At 34.2% G+C, this 17,974-nt stretch overlaps 1 protein-coding gene across 1 annotated transcript; it reads right to left on the bottom strand.

Moving 5' to 3' along the window:
- Positions 1–15,979: 15,979 nt before the first annotated feature.
- LOC105762088 (uncharacterized) lies at positions 15,980–17,726 on the bottom strand. Its single transcript, XM_012580001.1, has 7 exons — positions 17,636–17,726; positions 17,411–17,503; positions 17,143–17,255; positions 16,774–17,053; positions 16,481–16,635; positions 16,280–16,333; positions 15,980–16,183 (listed from the first exon to the last, which is right to left on the bottom strand). Exons 1-7 carry the CDS (start codon positions 17,724–17,726, stop codon positions 15,980–15,982), a joined length of 990 nt encoding a protein of 329 aa, XP_012435455.1.
- Positions 17,727–17,974: the final 248 nt, after the last annotated feature.

The following is a 17,974-nucleotide window of genomic DNA, read 5'->3' as shown; positions in this document are numbered from 1 at the left end:
AAATCACTTACATGCAATGGAAAATCTTGGTTGACTCAATGAACCCTAAAAATGGTTTTTTTCTTTTATTTTAGTGGTGGAAGATGGATGAAGATGGAAAAATGTTTCGTTTTATTTATTTTAACCTTAATTAGTCATTTACCTTTTAACCTTTAAAAGCATTCAAAATTTCAAACAAACCTTTCCATGAATATCCCTTAACCACACAAATGGTCTAATTACCATATAAGTCCTCTCACTTTAAAGTTTCATAGCCATTTGACACCTTTAACTAATAGAACTCTACTTTTGAACCTTTTACAATTTAGTCCTTTTTACTTAATTAATCATGCAAACATCAATACGACCTTACTAACATCCCATAAACATTAAACTAATAAAAAATAATAATTTACTCATCAGATTTGTGGTCCTAAAAGCATTAAAAATTTCAAACAAACCTTTCCATGAATATCCCCTAACCACACAAATGGTCTAATTACCATATAAGTCCTCTCACTATAAAGTTTCATAGCCATTTGACACCTTTAACTAATAGAACTCTACTTTTGAACCTTTTACGATTTAGTTCTTTTTACTTAATTAGTCATGCAAACATTAATACGACCTTACTAACATCTCATAAACATTAAAATCATAAATAATAATAATTTGCTTGTCAGATTTGTGGTCCTAAAACTATTGTCCTGATTTCACTAAAAACGAGCTATTATAAAATTAACATCCAAATCATGCTTAAATCACATCCAATCAATCACCAATTATTAGCCATAATAAAGAAACATGTCAATTTAATTTTCTTATGTTTTATCAAAATCAAGAATCAATTATTCATGGCTTACTAACATTGAATGATATAACAATAATCACACATAAATATATTGGTATATACTTCTCATGGCTTAATCGGGTGATCATACATCGGATAAATGAATCTTTGAACTCCCACAAATATCAAATATAGTCACACAAAAATGGCTATTAAATCCCGATTGAACCTTAGGAATTCTTAGGATACAAATGACATGTCATTAAGGAATTCATGTTTTGGGTGCTGGTCTTGAATGTCCTACCGATGGCTGAGGTCCTGCATTTGTTGTGGACTCTCCACAACTCGTGTGAGCAGGCCTATTTCATAGCTCGTGTGAGCAGGCCCATTTCACAGCTCGTGTGAGTAATGATGTAAAGGAAAGGTTACAGTTATATGTAAAGGCACACTTCGTGTGAGCTTTCCTGAGTATCCTATATAAATCTAGATGGTTCAACAGGTAAGAAAGGGAAGAAAATGGTTAGTTTATAATTGGGATGGAATGTGTTGTTATAAAAGGATTAATTTGTTAAGTGATGTATTTATATATGAGAAATCTACTTATTCTATGGATGAATTCATTCATATCATGGACAAATACACTAACTTGTGAATTTGTGATGTTGTTTAGGCTTATGGTAAGCATTTGGAATGGAATGGTAAGTAAGCAAATGAAATGGTTTATAAACTTATGAAAAGGTTGATGATTATGTGATAGTATAAAATCCTTTTATGTTATGAATGACTTTGTAACAGCCCGTTTTTCAGTGGTGTCAGAAATAGTGGTTTTGAGGCCACAAATCAGACGAGTAAGTTCGTAAATATTATTATTTAATATTTATGAGTCAAATATGGTTTTAAAAAGTTTTTTGATATGATAATTTATGTTATATGAATAATTAATTAAGTTCAAGTGGTAAGACCCTAAAGTCAAGTGGTTTTAGAAAATGAGGCATCGGGATCTCGTTTCTATAAACCAAGCAGTAAATATTATTCTAAATATTTACGGAGTGTTATTAAGGTTTTATTAAATATCTATTAAGAAATTTTAATGTTTGGATAGTTAATTACCCATTCCTAAGATACTGGACGGTTTGAGCTTTAATTTGTTTTAATTTTATAAGTTTTATAAGTTATTTTATTATTAAAATAAATAATAAAGGTTAAAAAAATAAGAAAACATAAGGTTTTCTTCTTCATTTTGTTTGTTCACCACCGAATACACCATAGACATGCTTCAAGGTTCAGCTATGGCTATACCCTTTGCAGGGTAAGCCATTTTTCACCAGTTTCTTTTAATTTTTATGTTTTTGAGATTGTTGTAACTAGGTTCAGTTAGCTCGTACATACGTTTTTGAAACTGTTAAAGATTTTGAATGTTTTCATTTATGAATCTTTGTGACTTTAGATGTTAAATGATGAATTTGAAGTATTATTTTTATTTATAAGCATTTAGTTAAGTGATTTTGATGAATTTAATGATTAGAGATTAAATTGTTGAAATAGTAAAAATACAAGGACTTGATGTGAAATTTTTACAAATATAGGTTGTATTGGAAGCTATGAACATTCGGTTGGCATGGGTTTTCAATAAAATGGTTAATTTTCATGTTTTATGCTTAGGGACTAAATTGAATAAAATTAAAATGTTAGGGACAATTTTGTAAAAAGTGAAAATGACTAAATTGCATAAAAAGAGTTTTTTTACTATCTAAATTAATGAATTGAATGAAATTATTAATTTAGACCAAGAACGAGTGGAAAATCGAAGAGAAGAGAAAATTACCAAATAGCCCATGTATTTGGCCAATTTTGTAATTTAGCGAGGTAAGTTTGTATGAACTATAATTACTTAAATGTTGATTAAAATGAATGCTTAATGTGTTGTTCTAATGTAAATGAATGCTTAATGTGTTGTTCTAATGTAAATGAATCAATATATATATGTTATGTATTATTATGCAATTTATCATGTAAAAAACGATGGAAATCTAACGAAGTTTCGACGACTATCGAGCCCCGTTTCAACCTTAGGAATATATAGGATACAAATGACATGTCATTAGGGTTTTCATGTTTCGAGTGCTGGTCTTGAATATCCTACCGATGGCTGAGTTCCAGCATTTGTTGCGGATACTCATTAGCTTGTGTGAGCAACATCGTGTAGCTTAAATTTTGACTATTAGCTTGTGTGAGCAGACCCATGTTACCATGTTTCAGGTGCTGGACTTGAATGTCCTACCGATTGCTGAGATCGACATTTTTTATGGATAATCGCCAGCTTGTGTAAGCGACATCATGTAGCTATATTTTGACCGTCAGCTTGTGTTAACAGACCCATTTATGGCTCGAGTGAGGAATGATGAAAAGGAATGGTTTCGAGCATATGTTTAGAACATTTTGTGTGAGCTTTCTCACGTATCTAATATTATTCTAAGTGGTTCAATGGGCATGAAAAGGGAAGGAACGGTAAGTATTCAAATGACTTATGTCATGAAAACTATAAAAAAAAGAAATGAAAAGGAAATGTTAAATGAAAGTATGTCTATGTTCATGAAATTGGTGATTACAAGTGAGGTTATTCATGTTAATGACTTATTTGATGTTAATTCAAGTGAATTATGAATTGATGTAGTAAAATTTGTTGTTGATGATGCTTAGGCTTGTGCCAAGCTATTGGTTGGATTGTATCATGTTTAATTTTAAAGTTATGCATTGAAACTGTAAGTGTCCAAATGGAAATATGCTTATGTTAATGAAAGGGTAGTATGAATCAAAATATGTATTTTCTATTGAAATGGTTTGTCATGTGGTTGATTTTTATGCTTATGTCTTATATTATGCAAATGAAACATGTAAGAAAAGGTAATGAAATGGTAAGTTCATAATTGAGATGTGATATGATGAAAAAGGGATTTATGAGTTGAATGATGTACTTATATGTGAGAAATTTATGTATGCTATGGATGAACTTACCTATTTCATGAATAAATATACTAATTAGTGAATTGATATTGTTATTTAAGTTTATGCTAAGTAATTGGAATGGAAAGTAAGTAAAGGAAGTAATTCATAGTTTTACGAAAAGGTTAGTAATGGTGTAAAATTTCCTATAAAATCCTATTATGTTAGGAATGAAAAATATATATGATGTTGATAGACTCACTAATTTGTGAGTTGATGGTTATGTAGTTGATAAATCTTGAGGCATTGGTATAGGCATATATTTAACCTATAAAGTTCATTGTTGAAATGGAATGTTATGTTCAAAGTTTATACGAGCTTACTAAGCATTCATTGCTTACGTAGTTATTTTCCTTTACAGATTCTCGGAAGCTCGATCAATTTGGAAACTTGTCAGAAATCTATCACACTTTCCAACGATTTTATGGTAGTTTTTGGTGTTTTGGCCAAGTTAATAATGGCATGTATAGGTGGATTTGTGTATAAATGATTAGTTGTTGTTTGGTATGTATAAGTGTCATTATGGTTAATGTACTTATTGTATTTTGATGGTTGGTGTTAATATGGTCAAGTTGATGCATGGTTTTGTAACCAAAGTGGTAAGTTTGGCACGTTTTCCATATGGTTAAGTATGGTATTCTTGAATATGGAATTTAGTTAAATGTGTTTGTATGAAAAATGACCAATTGGGCATGTGATGGTGTAGTTTCAATGTGGTCAATTATGGTATAACTTGGTATGGAATTAAGCTAGATATATATGGATGAGTTATGGTCAAATACGTATAATTTTAGGTATATGTGTTTGAGATGCATGAGAGTAATGGTTCAAATGGTAAGTTATATTGACATCGTATAGTCAAGTAGGTATGTTTTGAAATGTAGCAAGGTGACCAATTATGCATATGTGTACTTAAGTTGAATGGTTGCTTTTGAGGTGCCTTATATGGCATATTGGTTTAATGAAATTTGGTCATTTGAATTGGTCATATTATGTATGTTTTGGTATGTTTATGATGTCTTGGTCATATGTGCAAAATGTGTTTAGGTACAAGCTTGAAAGGGGAGATGGAAATGGCTTGATTTTGGCTAATTTCATGTCCACACACACTAAGACAGGGGCATGTGTCTCACCCGTGTGTGACACACGGCCATGCGACACGGTCATGTGTCCCCTATACGTAACAGCCCGTTTTTCGTGAAATCAAAACAATGGTTTCAGGACCACAAATCCAAAGTCAAAAATTTTTATTATTATTATTTTATGGACTACAACATGATAGAAATATCATATAAAAATTTCGTTAAGAAATTTTACCGTTTACATGTTCAATTTGATAAAAATGACTAAATCGCGTAAAGTGCAAAATTTGAGTTCTAATAGCTAATGGTTTTAAATAGATATAGGACTTTAAAGTGGAGGTCCTTATATGGTAATTAGACCATTAGTATGTTAGTGGATTATAATGGCTTGGCATTTTTTATAATTATTAAAGATTATAAAGGTTATATTAGTAAAAAGGTAATTAAAGGTAAATTAAATAAAACAAAAGGAATAAAAAAATTATCATCATCTTCCATTATCAAATTTCAACAGACATTCACAAGAGAAGAAGCCATTTTTGGAGACCTAAGTTCGGCAAACCTATTTCCTTCAATTAGGTATTATTTTTGTCCTATTTTAAATGATTTCTTTGTTTTGGGGATCGTTGTAGCTTAATCTAGCTAGCCCGGGGACTAATTTATAAAATTGTTAAAATGTTAGGGTTTTACCATTGATGTACATGCTTGATTTTTGAAGTTTGATGATGAAAATGAATGGTTGTTGTTAGATAAATAACATTTGTAAAGAGATTTTTAGTAAAATTGTTGAATAGGGGCTAAGTTGAAAAATAGAAAATAGTATGTGGTAAATTTGTGAATTTGTAAAAAATATGGGCTACAATTAGTATATATAGAAATCAGTTAGGCTTGGGTAAGGGAAAAATTGCATGACTTTCATTTTCAGAGCTTAGGGACTAAATTGCAAAGAAATTAAAAGTACAAGGACAAAATGGTAATTTTGCAAAATATATGTTGGACTATTTGAATGTGAAAAAATATTAAATTGAGTTAAATTTATCCATATAGATCAAGATAGACCTCGTGCGGAGTTAGACCGGGGCAAAGGAAATATCTCGAATTAATCACCTCCGTGTCTACGTATACTTGTCGAGGTAAGTTCGTGTAATTAAATTGAGTAATTATATGATTTAATTGAATTTTATGTATGTGAATTGCATTATTGTCATATATGAATATCGATCGCATATCCGACGACGTACAATGACTACCGAGTCCCGTTTGAACCTTAAGAATTTGTAGGATACAAATGACATGTCATTAGAGTTATCGATTCTTAGCTTGAGAGAGCTTACTGATATTCAGCTCGAGAGAGCTTATCGATATTCAGCATGTATGAGCTTACCGTTTGCATCTCGTAGGAGCATATCGATTCAGAGCTCGTATGAGCATACATGTACAGGAATTGACGGATTACAGTTCATTACACCTTGTGTGTGCTACCCAAGTATCCAACGATATTCTAAATGGTTCAACGGGCACTGTTCTGTTATGAGATTATATGAGTTTGATATGAACTACTACAGGTATTTAGATGTAATACAGTTCTGTCAGGCTGTTACACGGCCTAGCACACGGCCTGGTACATGGGTGTGTGAGGTTATTTCAAAAGGTACACAGCCTAGCACATGGGAAAGTGGCTTGGCCGTGTGACCAAGTCAGAGAGTTACACGAGCACAGAAATTGGCTGGAACACGGTCGTGTGTCCCTATTTCGAATGCCCACACGGCTTAAGACACGGACGTATCTCTTGGCCGTGTGATTCACATGGACTGGGCATACGACCGTGTGACCCCTACAGTTTTGAAATTTTTTATGTATTGTAAAACAATTCTCTAAGTTTCCAATTTAGTCTAGATTTGTTTCTAATTGTAGGTTTTAAAGGTTGCAAGTCAGGTAGTTACACGGCCTGGCACACGAGCATGTGAGGCCATTTCGAATGTTACATAGCCTGGCACACGAGCGTGTAGCTTGGTAGTGTAACCCAACTTAGAGAGTTGCACAGGCATGGACACGGGCTAGGACACGGCCGTGTGTCCCTATTTTGAATGTTACACAGTCTGAGACACAAGAGTGTGTCTTAGCCATATGAGTCATACGGCTTGAATAAGGGACGATATGCATGTGTATAAATGGATTATGCTATGATTATTGTAATATTAGGAAATGAATGTTTTTAGGTTATGTTTATACATTAATGCTCCGTAACCGTATTTTGACGATGGATACGAGTTAGGGGTGTTACAAAATTTGTATGTGATGTTGATGAACTTACTTAGTTGTGAGTTGATGGTTATATGGGTTTTATAAATCTTATGGCATTGGTATAAGTTTATACTTATCCTATAAAGTTCATTATTAAAATGGTCTATTATGTTTAAAGTTTATACGAGCTTACTAAGCATTCATTGCTTGTGTAGTTATTTTCCTTTACGTTACAGATTATCTGAAGCTCGACCGGTTGGAAGTTTATTGAAGATAAATCACACTATCCAATGGAAAATTCGGTAGTTTTTGAGTAATTTGGCTAGGGTTTATAATGGCATGTATAGGGTGCTTTATAATATTATTATGATGCATGTGTTCATGGTGTCTTGGTATGTATAAGCTTTGGAAAGCTTTGTTGGTTTGGTACAGTTTGAAGCCTTACCAAGTTATGTGATTTTGGTTACTTTAAAGTACTTGTTGATATGGATATCTTGGCATGTAGATGATGGTGTGAAAATGGATACTTGTGACATGTTTTAGTTCATATTTGAGTTAGATTTGTATATATTGAAAATAAAAATATTAACATGTATAGGATGTTATGTAATAGTAATGTGGATGTTTATGTTATGAACTTTATAGTGTTTTGGTAATTTGAAATTTCTTACTAAGTACGCCATTTTGGTCACTTATAAGTGCATGTATATAAGGTTCATTTGGTATATTTGTAATGACTTGTTAATGGTCTTTTATGGTATGATTTGTATGATTTGGAAATGGCTACTGAGGTATGTTTCAATACCTAAATGATTTATAATTGTATGCATGGAATTAGGCATATGGACATGTTAAGGTAGGTGATATTTGTATTTGTTTAAGGTGCCTTGAATGGCATATTGGTTAGTTGTATTAGAACTTGAAATGGGGTTTTGGTGTATGTTTTGGCAATGTTTAGGTTCCCTTGAAGTATGATTAAATGGGTTGAAAATTCATGCATGGTATGGACTTGGAATGGTATGTTTTTAGATAAATTTGGAACCACACGGCCTGAGACACGGACATGTGTCATATGGTGATTTCCCTAGTGTAATAGCCCTTTTTAGTGAAATCGGAACAGTGGTTTTGAGACTACAAATCTGATGAGTAAATTATTATTTTATTATTATTTTAATGTCTACGTCATTGTCATCTTGGTAAGTTCGTAGTGTTTTAATACGTAATGAATTTCTATTTGTGTACTTGTATTATGATGCTTTAATTATTACATTTTTAGAGGTATAATGATGAATTGGACATACGTGACCCTGTTTGTACTTCAGTACCCTTGAATTGCATATACGTGCCCTTGTTTGTAATTCGGTACCCTTGAATTGCAGATACGTGCCCCTGTTTGTACTTCGGTACCCCTGAGTTCCACATCCTTGCCCCTAGTTGTACTTCAGTACCCTTAAATTGCACATACATGCCCCTATTTGTACTTCCGTACCCTTGGATATACTTTTGTACCCTTACATTTCGGAAATTTTGAATTGAATAATATGTGAATCGTATTCCATTTATTGCCAGATTAAATGATTTGCTACATTCTTACTAAGCTCTATAACCTTATTTGTTCTTGTGGATTCTTTTGTAGATCATTGTTGCCAACACTTTGGACGAATCAAATCATTAACTCATATTATCCAACGACTTTGGTAGTTTTTGTATCTCCTAGGCTAGTGACATGTATAAACTTATGTAGTTGAATTTGAGGTTGAAATGTATTTAAGAAGTTACAAAATGGTGTTTGATGAATGTGTACATAATAGGTTATTTTGGCATGTACAAGTTGTTTTGGTACCATTTGATGTTGTTTAGTTTGTGTCATTTATGATAGGTATGGCTCAAATGGTAAGTTATGTTGAAGTGTTAATAATCATATTTGAGGTATGACTTGGAAAAAGTTGAGTTATGTTTGGTAGTAGAAATGTGATCAACATATGCATTTTTTGGTAAGTTTGTATGTTTGCAATTGAGATGTCTGGTATGGCATATTGGTTGAATAGTTTTGAACTTTTGAAATGGTCATTTCATGTTGGTTTTGGTCATGTTTTGATGCTTTGAATAGGTGTTATAAAAGCCTTTAGATGGTTGCTTGAATTGGTGATGGAAATGGCTTGTTTTTTCAAAAATTCATGTACACACGACCTGAGACACGGGCGTCTGACTAAGCCATGTGTGACACATGGCTAGGCGACAGGGCCGTGTGATAGAGGGTTGCGCACGGACCAAGATCGAGTTGCCAAGTCACGAGAAAAATTTTACAAAGGCTTTAGACAATCAGATCTGAAACGAAACAGAAAAATAAAAGATTAAATCTTTGAATTTCCAGATCTGAAACAAAAACCCCAAAACAGCAAAGAATCAAACTAAGAATCGAAACAAGTATTAATAGGGATTTAGGAAGTCAAGAACACGTGAATGAACTTCAAAGAAGACTCCAATTCAACAAAATCTGGCAATTGCACACAAAACAAAAACTTAACTCAACAGATCGCAAAAGATGAAAATTGGAATAGAATTAATATTCGTGCAGCAAAAAGAAGGAAATTATGAACCAAGAATGATTTTTGATACTCAAGAATGTTTATGAACTTCCCAAGCCGAATCTGAAAATAACACCCCAAAACAGAAAATCAAACTTAAATTCCAACAAAACAAATTGAATTAGATGAGGAGGATCGGACAACAAGATCAATTGAAGAGAATGTCGAATGAATGTTTCTTGCTGCCAAGAAGAGTATCGATCTTATTCTTGAAGATTGTAATGGCTGGAAACGCAGCAAAAAGATGAAAACAAGTTAGATTATAAATCGGCTCAAGTAGAAAGATTTAAAAAAAATAAACAGTAAGGAAATAAAGAAAAGTCCTAAGAAGCCTTGAAATCGATAAAGATTTCACAACTCCCTTGAAACGGCTCTAATCTCCCCTCCAATGAAGAACAATGGCAAGAAGAAGGCTGAATATGGCTCCCACAATCTAAAAGATTGTTAAAACTACTTCTAAAGAAAACTCAAGAGAAAATTCTTGGAGAAAAACTCAAGAAAATTTGCAAGTAATCAAAATCTGATTTCAAGTGTATTGTGATGATGTATGGCCGGCCAAGCCTTACATATATATAGGCCTCTATTATTTTCCTAACCCTATTAGAAAACTAAAACTAAAAAAACTCCTAATTATTTGATTTTAAAGGGAAATTCGGCCAAGGGCTTTTAATTGGGCCTCTTGGACTGAATATTTACATAGCAATTAATTTATAAAGTCTAAAATTGAAACTAAGTATTTAAAGAATTAAAATTTTACAAATTGAGCCACTTTGATAATTTGGCCTGATTTTCAACTAAGTCTCATTTAACTTTCTGGATTGGGCTTGGAACATCTTGTTGGGCCTTGCCTTCAAGAACTTGGGCTTGTAGTCCATTTCCTACCGAAATTGGTTCGTTGATGCTCGTAACGAAGATCCAATGCACCTTAGTTGCAAGATTCGGTTTCTTGGACCAAGATTTCCAAGATTTGAAATCTTGATTTTCTGGATTCTTGAAATCGCTCAAAACAGCAAAATTGGACCAAGATTCGGTTTCTTGATTTTCTTGAAAACAAGAAAGTGAATCTTGATTTTCTTGTTCCTTCGTATACGCATCTAAGGCCTTTGTGACTCGTATCATTCCCCCCTTCCTCAAAAAGATTCGTCCTCGAATATTTATACGTAGAAGAATAAGGGTCAATCTTACCTTTTTCATTTAATACAAACCTTCGCTCACCGGGGGCATAGTGTAGTCGAAGCTCCATTGTTGAGTTAATCTTTGTCAAATGGAACTCAAACTTCATGTACAACCACAGAAATTGTTTAAGGCACGAATATAAATTGAAAACAAATTTGGCAAATTTCATTACCTTATTCAAAAACCAAGTATCAAAACAAGAGAAAATATTTGCACACAATAGATGATGCTTGATTTTCCAACAAAATATACCAAAATAGATTCCGGGTTTAAAAACTTGATTTTGATTAGTCATGCCGAAGTGTAACAAATATTTCATTAAACCAATCAAGTTAAACCATGAGGATTTTCGCATACATACCAACATATATTCAAAACTTTTTTATTCACCAAAACAGATTTGCACAAATTTGCGAATTTTACACTTGGCAAATCAAGAGAATAACAACTCACGCTTCCTTTCGTAATGACATTATCAACCACAATCAAAGAATACCAATTAGTCGGATCAAAATGAGGGGATCTTTTAAGAACTAAGTCACCAAAAAATTTTATCAATAATTTTCAAATCTGCATGGGACTCGGTTGCTAAAATTTCCTTACCTCGCTTACCTTCGGGATCATGTATTGTGATTTCATCTTTGCCTATGTTGACTGTATGAACGCGTCTTTCATTTGAGAGGTATTGAAGTTGAAAGTTATCTTTCGGTATTTCAGGAACCTGAAAAGTAGCAACACAAGAAAATTTCATATCTTAGTCAGTGGAAACATTCCACACTACCCTTTCCTCGTCTTTTTCTTTTGTTTCTTTTTTTCGTCTCTCAATCTCATTCCATATTCGCTCATTTTCTCGCATCAACATCTCTTGCCTCTCTTTTTTTATTTCTTTTTGTGTCTTCCTTTCATTACAAGATAGAGATGTTACAAATGAATAAGAACGGAAAAACTCTCGTTGGGTATGTACGGAATGACTTGCATACGAACAATGATCCCCTTGGAAAACTTTACTCTCGAAACTTGCTTTGCATCATCTTGAATTCCTCGTTGAATAGAAGTCATGATATGAATCTCTTCTCGAATATTCATTGGATGTTCGTCTTCTTGGCACTCTCATTTCTTCCATTTCACTTGAGTTAAGTTGTCCTCGTTAAGCTCTTTTCTCCGCTCACATCTCATTGATAGTAGCACTCAATGTTCAAAGTATGGCAGCCCGTTCGTCTAACTGTTGTTGGATCATTTTAAATTTATCATGGACATCATTATGGTCATCATCAACTTGACCAACTCTAGACATTTTTTTTCTTTTTTTCAAAAACCTACAAAACAAACACTCAACACTCAAAAAGGAAAATTAGCAAACCTCACCGTTAATCACTCAAAAAGGAAAATCAAATTCTCAATGAGGTAGAATTCAGTCTATATCAATCAATTAGAAAGTGTATGAACCAAAACTACCAAAGAATCTTAATTTGCACTAGGAGTCCAAAAATAACGAGACCCCAATTGATTTGTGTCGCACCGAGGAAGAATTGTGTACACTTTTAAATCCTACTAACACAAGAAACAAGAAGGTGTTAGATAGTGTAAAGGAATAATAAAGGCAAAACAAATGAAAACCTACAGCTAAGAATCAATAAAAATTGCTGAAACCCAAAAACCTGAAAAACTGCGGAGTGACTTGACAACTTCGTTCGAGGTGTTCCCGATCTCCAAAAATCACGAAATTTAAACTGGAATGTCCTTAAATATTTTATATTTTATCTAGAAAGTTTCGGCACTAAAACCAACCCGTTGAATATTTTTTTTAATTTTTTTCTTGATTTCATCTTTTTCAATTTTTTTGACGTTTTCTACAGATTTTTTTGCGGGAAATATTTTTAATAATCTATCATAGTGCCACAAATATGCATATAAAATTTCAGACCAATCGGACAACGTTTACCCACTCAAATGAATTCTTTTCCAAAAATTTTTCTGGGTACAAACTGTTGTTTAATGTTTTTAAAAGGAGATCAGTCTAGAAATCAACCAAGAACACCCAAAATGCCCAAAATCTGATACCAAATGATAGGGGGTTGCGCGCGGACCAAGATCAAGTTGTCAAGTCACTGGAAACTCCTATGAAAATGCTAGACACTCGGATCTAAAATCGAAACAGAAAATTAAGCTTAGAATCAATTAGATCTGAAACGAAAATACCCAAAACAATAAAGGATCAGCCAAGAATCAAAAACAATTATGAATAGCTATTCTTAGAAGAAATGAACAAGAATTTAAATTCAAGAGATACTCCAAACAGCCGAATCTGAAAAGAATAACACCAAAAATAGCAAATTAAATTCAAAGTCCAACAAAACGAATTGAATTAGAGTTAAGATGATAGGACGGCAAGATCAATTAAAAAGGATGACTAAGGAAAGTTTCTTGCTGCCAAGAAGGGTACCGATCAGATTCTTAAAGAGTATAATGGCTGGAAACACAACAAAGATCAAAACAAGTTAATCAATAGATCGACACAAGCAGAAACAACTAAAGAAGAAAGAACAGCAAGAAAGATGAATCAAGTGTATTGTGATGATGTATGGCCGGCCAAGCCTTACATATATATAGGCCTCTATTATTTTCCTAACCCTATTAGAAAACTAAAACTAAAAAACTCCTAACTATTTGATTTTAAAGGGAAATTCGGCCAAGGGCTTTTAATTGGGCCTCTTGGACTGAATATTTACATAGAAATTAATTTATAAAGTCTAAAATTAAAACTAAGTATTTAAAGAATTAAAATTTTACAAATTGGGCCACTTTGATAATTTGGCCTGATTTTCAACTAAGTCTCATTTAACTTTCTGGATTAGGCTTGGAACATCTTGTTGGGCCTTGCCTTCAAGAACTTGGGATTGTAGTCTGTTTCCTACCGAAATTGGTTCGTTGATGCTCGTAATAGAGATCCAATGCGCCTTAGTTGCAAGATTCGGTTTCTTGGACCAAGATTTCCAAGATTTGAAATCTTGATTTTCTTGATTCTTGAAATCGCTCAAAACAACAAAATTGTACCAAGATTCGGTTTCTAGATTTTCTTGAAAACAAGAAAGTGAATCTTGATTTTCTTTTTCCTTTGTATACACATCTAAGGCCTTTGTGACTCGTATCATCGTGTGTCCCCTGTATGTTTTAATGCATGCAAGCCTAGCACATGGGCGCGTGTGGTTATTTCGAGAGTTACATGGCCTGGCACACAAGCGTGTGGTTTGGTTGTGTGACCCAACTTAGAGAGTTACAAGGGTGAGGACACGGGCTGGGGCACGGCCTGTGTCCCTATTACATGGCCTGAGACACAGGCTTATGTCTCAGCCATGTGAGTCACACGGCCTGGCCACACGGTCATGTGACCCCTACAATCCAATTTTTCTAACTTTTTTATATTTTCCAATTGTTTCCAGTTTGGTCCCGAATTGTTTCTATTGTATTTTTAAGGCCTTGAGGGCTCGATTAAAGGACGATATGTATGTGAATGAATTTATTATATCATGTTTATGTAAATGTTTGAAATGTAAGTATAACGTTCAGTTTGTACGGTAATGCTTCGTAACCTTATTCAGGAAATGGATGTGGGTTAGGGGTGTTACACCTAGGTTGCAAGTCAGTGAGTTACACGGCCTAACACAGGGGTGTGTGGGGCAATTTCGAGAGTTACACGGCCTGACACACGGGTGTGTGACATGACCGTGTGACCCTACTCAGAGAGTTATACAGGTGAGGACATAGGCTGGGACACGGCTGTGTGTCCCTAGTTCAAAGGTTACACGGCCTTGCCACACGGCCGTGTAACCCTTGCTTCCCAAATTTTGCAACTTTTTCCTAATCTTTTTAATTTGTTTCAAATTGATCCCGAATTGTTTATAAGCTGTTCTTAGGGCCTCGAGGGCTCGATTTAAGGACAATGTCCATCAATATGAATGATTTAGGATGTGATTGAATTATTGAATGATATAATGTTCAAATGTTTTTGAATGGATAGTAATGCTTTGAAACCCTAATCTGACAACAGAGACAGATTAAGGGTGTTACAAATTTTATCTTTAAATCAATTTCACAAAATTCCAGAAAATCGGTTCATGAAGATGATGAAATTTGGATTTCTTTAAATTACCTGACAAATCATGTTTGATCTTGATAAATAAGACAAAAAACCTTTTAATAGATCTATTTTGAGTTGGAACATCCATTGATTTGTGGATTTCCTCTCAAAATTGAAGACCCACCATTAAAGAACCATGTGTTCTTGGAAAAAGGTAACATTGATAAAAATATTTTAATTGACTCTCAAATCATGTAAAAATGTTTCTAATCATCATAAAAACAAGTTGAGGATTGAAGATTACTAGTGATTCGCTCTAAATTCGTTGACTGAAAATCTTGATTCAAGAAACTTGAGAAAATTTCAAAATATTTTTGGCTACTTTTGTGAATAATTTCGGGTGATTTCAGAGAGTATTTTAATAAGGAAATTCGTTGGATCTATTCTCGAATGATAGGTCTTTAAAATCATGCAAAGAAAATGAATTTTAAAGCTCTCTAATATGATGTAAAATGTGTGAAAAGTGGGCTAGATACATTAGTTTTAAAACTGAAACCACCCACTAGAAATTTTTAAAACTGAGAAATTTGCCTAATGACCACTCCAACATTTCCCTTACATTACCATTTAATCCTTTCCCTCCAAAATTACGAATTTTGAGATTTATTTGCCATATAAATAATCTAAAATTTCCCTCATTTTACAATTAAATCCTATTTAATTAATAATTAAATTTTACTCAAATTACGCTAATAAAAAATATTTTAAAATACTTTTCAACCCAAATTGATTATTTTCACTAATAATTATTTAAAATCTTTAAAATTAATTTTTCAAAAATATTTTTATTTTTCGGATTATTGTTTAATCGATTTTAGATTAAATTAATCTCCTAAATTAAATTAAAAATTACTAGAAACCCTATTAATTCCTAGTTTCACACTCGGGACTCAAAAAATATACGCGAAACTCCTAGACCCGGTTTATGGATATTACAACTCTCCCCCTCTAAAAAGAAATTTTGTCCTCAAAATTTACTTCAATCAATCAGATATGGATACTGTCGTTTCATCACATCTTCCGACTCCCAAGTGGTTTCTTCAGTCTTGTGGTTATGCCACAAAACTTTCACCAACAGAACCATCTTATTGCGTAGCACCTTAACCTCTAGGTCTAGGATCAAAACCAATTTCTCCTTGTACGAAAGATCAGATCGATCCTCGATCTCCTCAATAGGAACAACCTAAGAAGGAAAAGATCTGTACTTCTGTAACATGGAGACATGGAAGACGTCATGAATACACTCAAGCTCAGGTCATAGCAACAAACGATAAACAACCAGTCCAATCCGCTCGACAACATGACCAATGAACCTCGGACTAAGCTTTCCCTTCTGCCCAAACCTCAAAAAAAAATTTCATGGTGAGACCTTTAGAAATACCTTATCACCAACTTGATATTCGATGCCTCGATGTCTCAGGTCAGCATAAGACTTCTGTCGATCAAAAATAGCCTTCAACCGCTCGTAAACAAGTCATGCCTTATCTTCAACCTCTCGAACCAACTCCAGACCCAAGTTCATCTTCTCCTCTATATCGGACCAACACATAGGAGTCCTACACTTCCGACCATACACAGCCTCGAACGGTGCCATCTGAATACTCTTCTGATAGCTATTATTATATCCAAACTCAACTAACAGCAAGTGACGATCCCAGTTACCTCAGAAGTAGATAACACGACTACGAAGCACGTCCTCAAGAATCTGGATCACCCTCTCTGACTGACCATAGGGCTACGGATGATAAGCTAAACTAAAATTAAACTTCGAACCCAAAGCCTTATGCAACGCCTTCCAGAATCTTGAAGTAAATTGCGGATCTTGGCATAATATGATTGAAACAGGAACTCCATGAAGACGAACAACCTCTTTGATGTTGAGCTCAGCTAACTGATGAAGACTAAAAGTCGTACGGACCAGTAGAAAATACGCAAACTTCGTAAATCTTTCCACAATCACCCAGAAAGAATCCTTACCTGTCGGAGTCAAAGGCAAACCCAAAATGAAGTCCATCATAATTTGCTCCCATTTCCAATCCACAATCTGTCTAGGCTAAAGCAAACCCGATAGACGCTGATGTTCGACTTTCACCCTCTAACAAACCAAATATTTTGCAACAACCCAGACCACCAATACAGAACCTGAAGATCCTGATATATCTTATTCCCATTGGGATGCATAGCAAAAGGACTGCTATAAGCCTCGGTAATAATCAAGTGCCTTAGATCCTCGTCTCCCAGAACACACAAGTGGCCTCAGAAACACAGAACACCATTAAATTTGAGATTTAAATCCCCCAAACACCTTACTCAACTTGACGAATTCGACGAGCCAAACTCTCATCAAAAGGCTAACGCTCATGAGTCTACTGTGAAAGAATCAAACTCACCTAAAGTTCAGCCAACAGACCCTCATCCTCAGAGACAGACAACCATGCAAGCATAGCCCTTAAATGAACCAGAGACTTGCGACTTAAAGCATCTGTGACTACGTTCGCCTTCCCTAGATAGTACTCGATCACACAATCATAATCTTTCAACAACTCGATCTAGCACCTCTGTCTGAAGTTTAACACCTTTTGGGTTAGGAGATACTTAAGAATCTTGTGATCGGTGTATATCACAAACCTCTAACTGTACAGGTAGTGATGCCAAATCTTGAGCACAAAGACTACATCAACTAACTCCAAATCGTGAGTTGGATAGTTACGCTCATGCGGCCTCATCTGCCTCGACGCATAAGCAACTACCCTTCTGTATTAGTACACAACCTAGTCTCGTATAAGAGGCACCACTGTAGGCCACATACTATTTACCGGATACCGGCTATGTCAACACAGGCACTTCAGTCAAAATCGGCTTCAACTTCTCAAAGCACTTCTGCCTCTCATCAATCCACTCAAAGGCAGTGTTTTTTTGAAGCAACTTCGTCAAAAGAGCAGCAATGCTCAAAAACCCAATGACAAAGTGACGG

The sequence above is a fragment of the Gossypium raimondii genome, chromosome 12, assembly GCF_025698545.1.
Source record: "Gossypium raimondii isolate GPD5lz chromosome 12, ASM2569854v1, whole genome shotgun sequence".
In the NCBI taxonomy this organism is placed as follows: Eukaryota; Viridiplantae; Streptophyta; class Magnoliopsida; order Malvales; family Malvaceae; genus Gossypium; species Gossypium raimondii.
The sequence above is the reverse complement of the archived record's forward strand: the minus strand, read 5'-3'. Positions and strand labels throughout refer to the sequence as shown.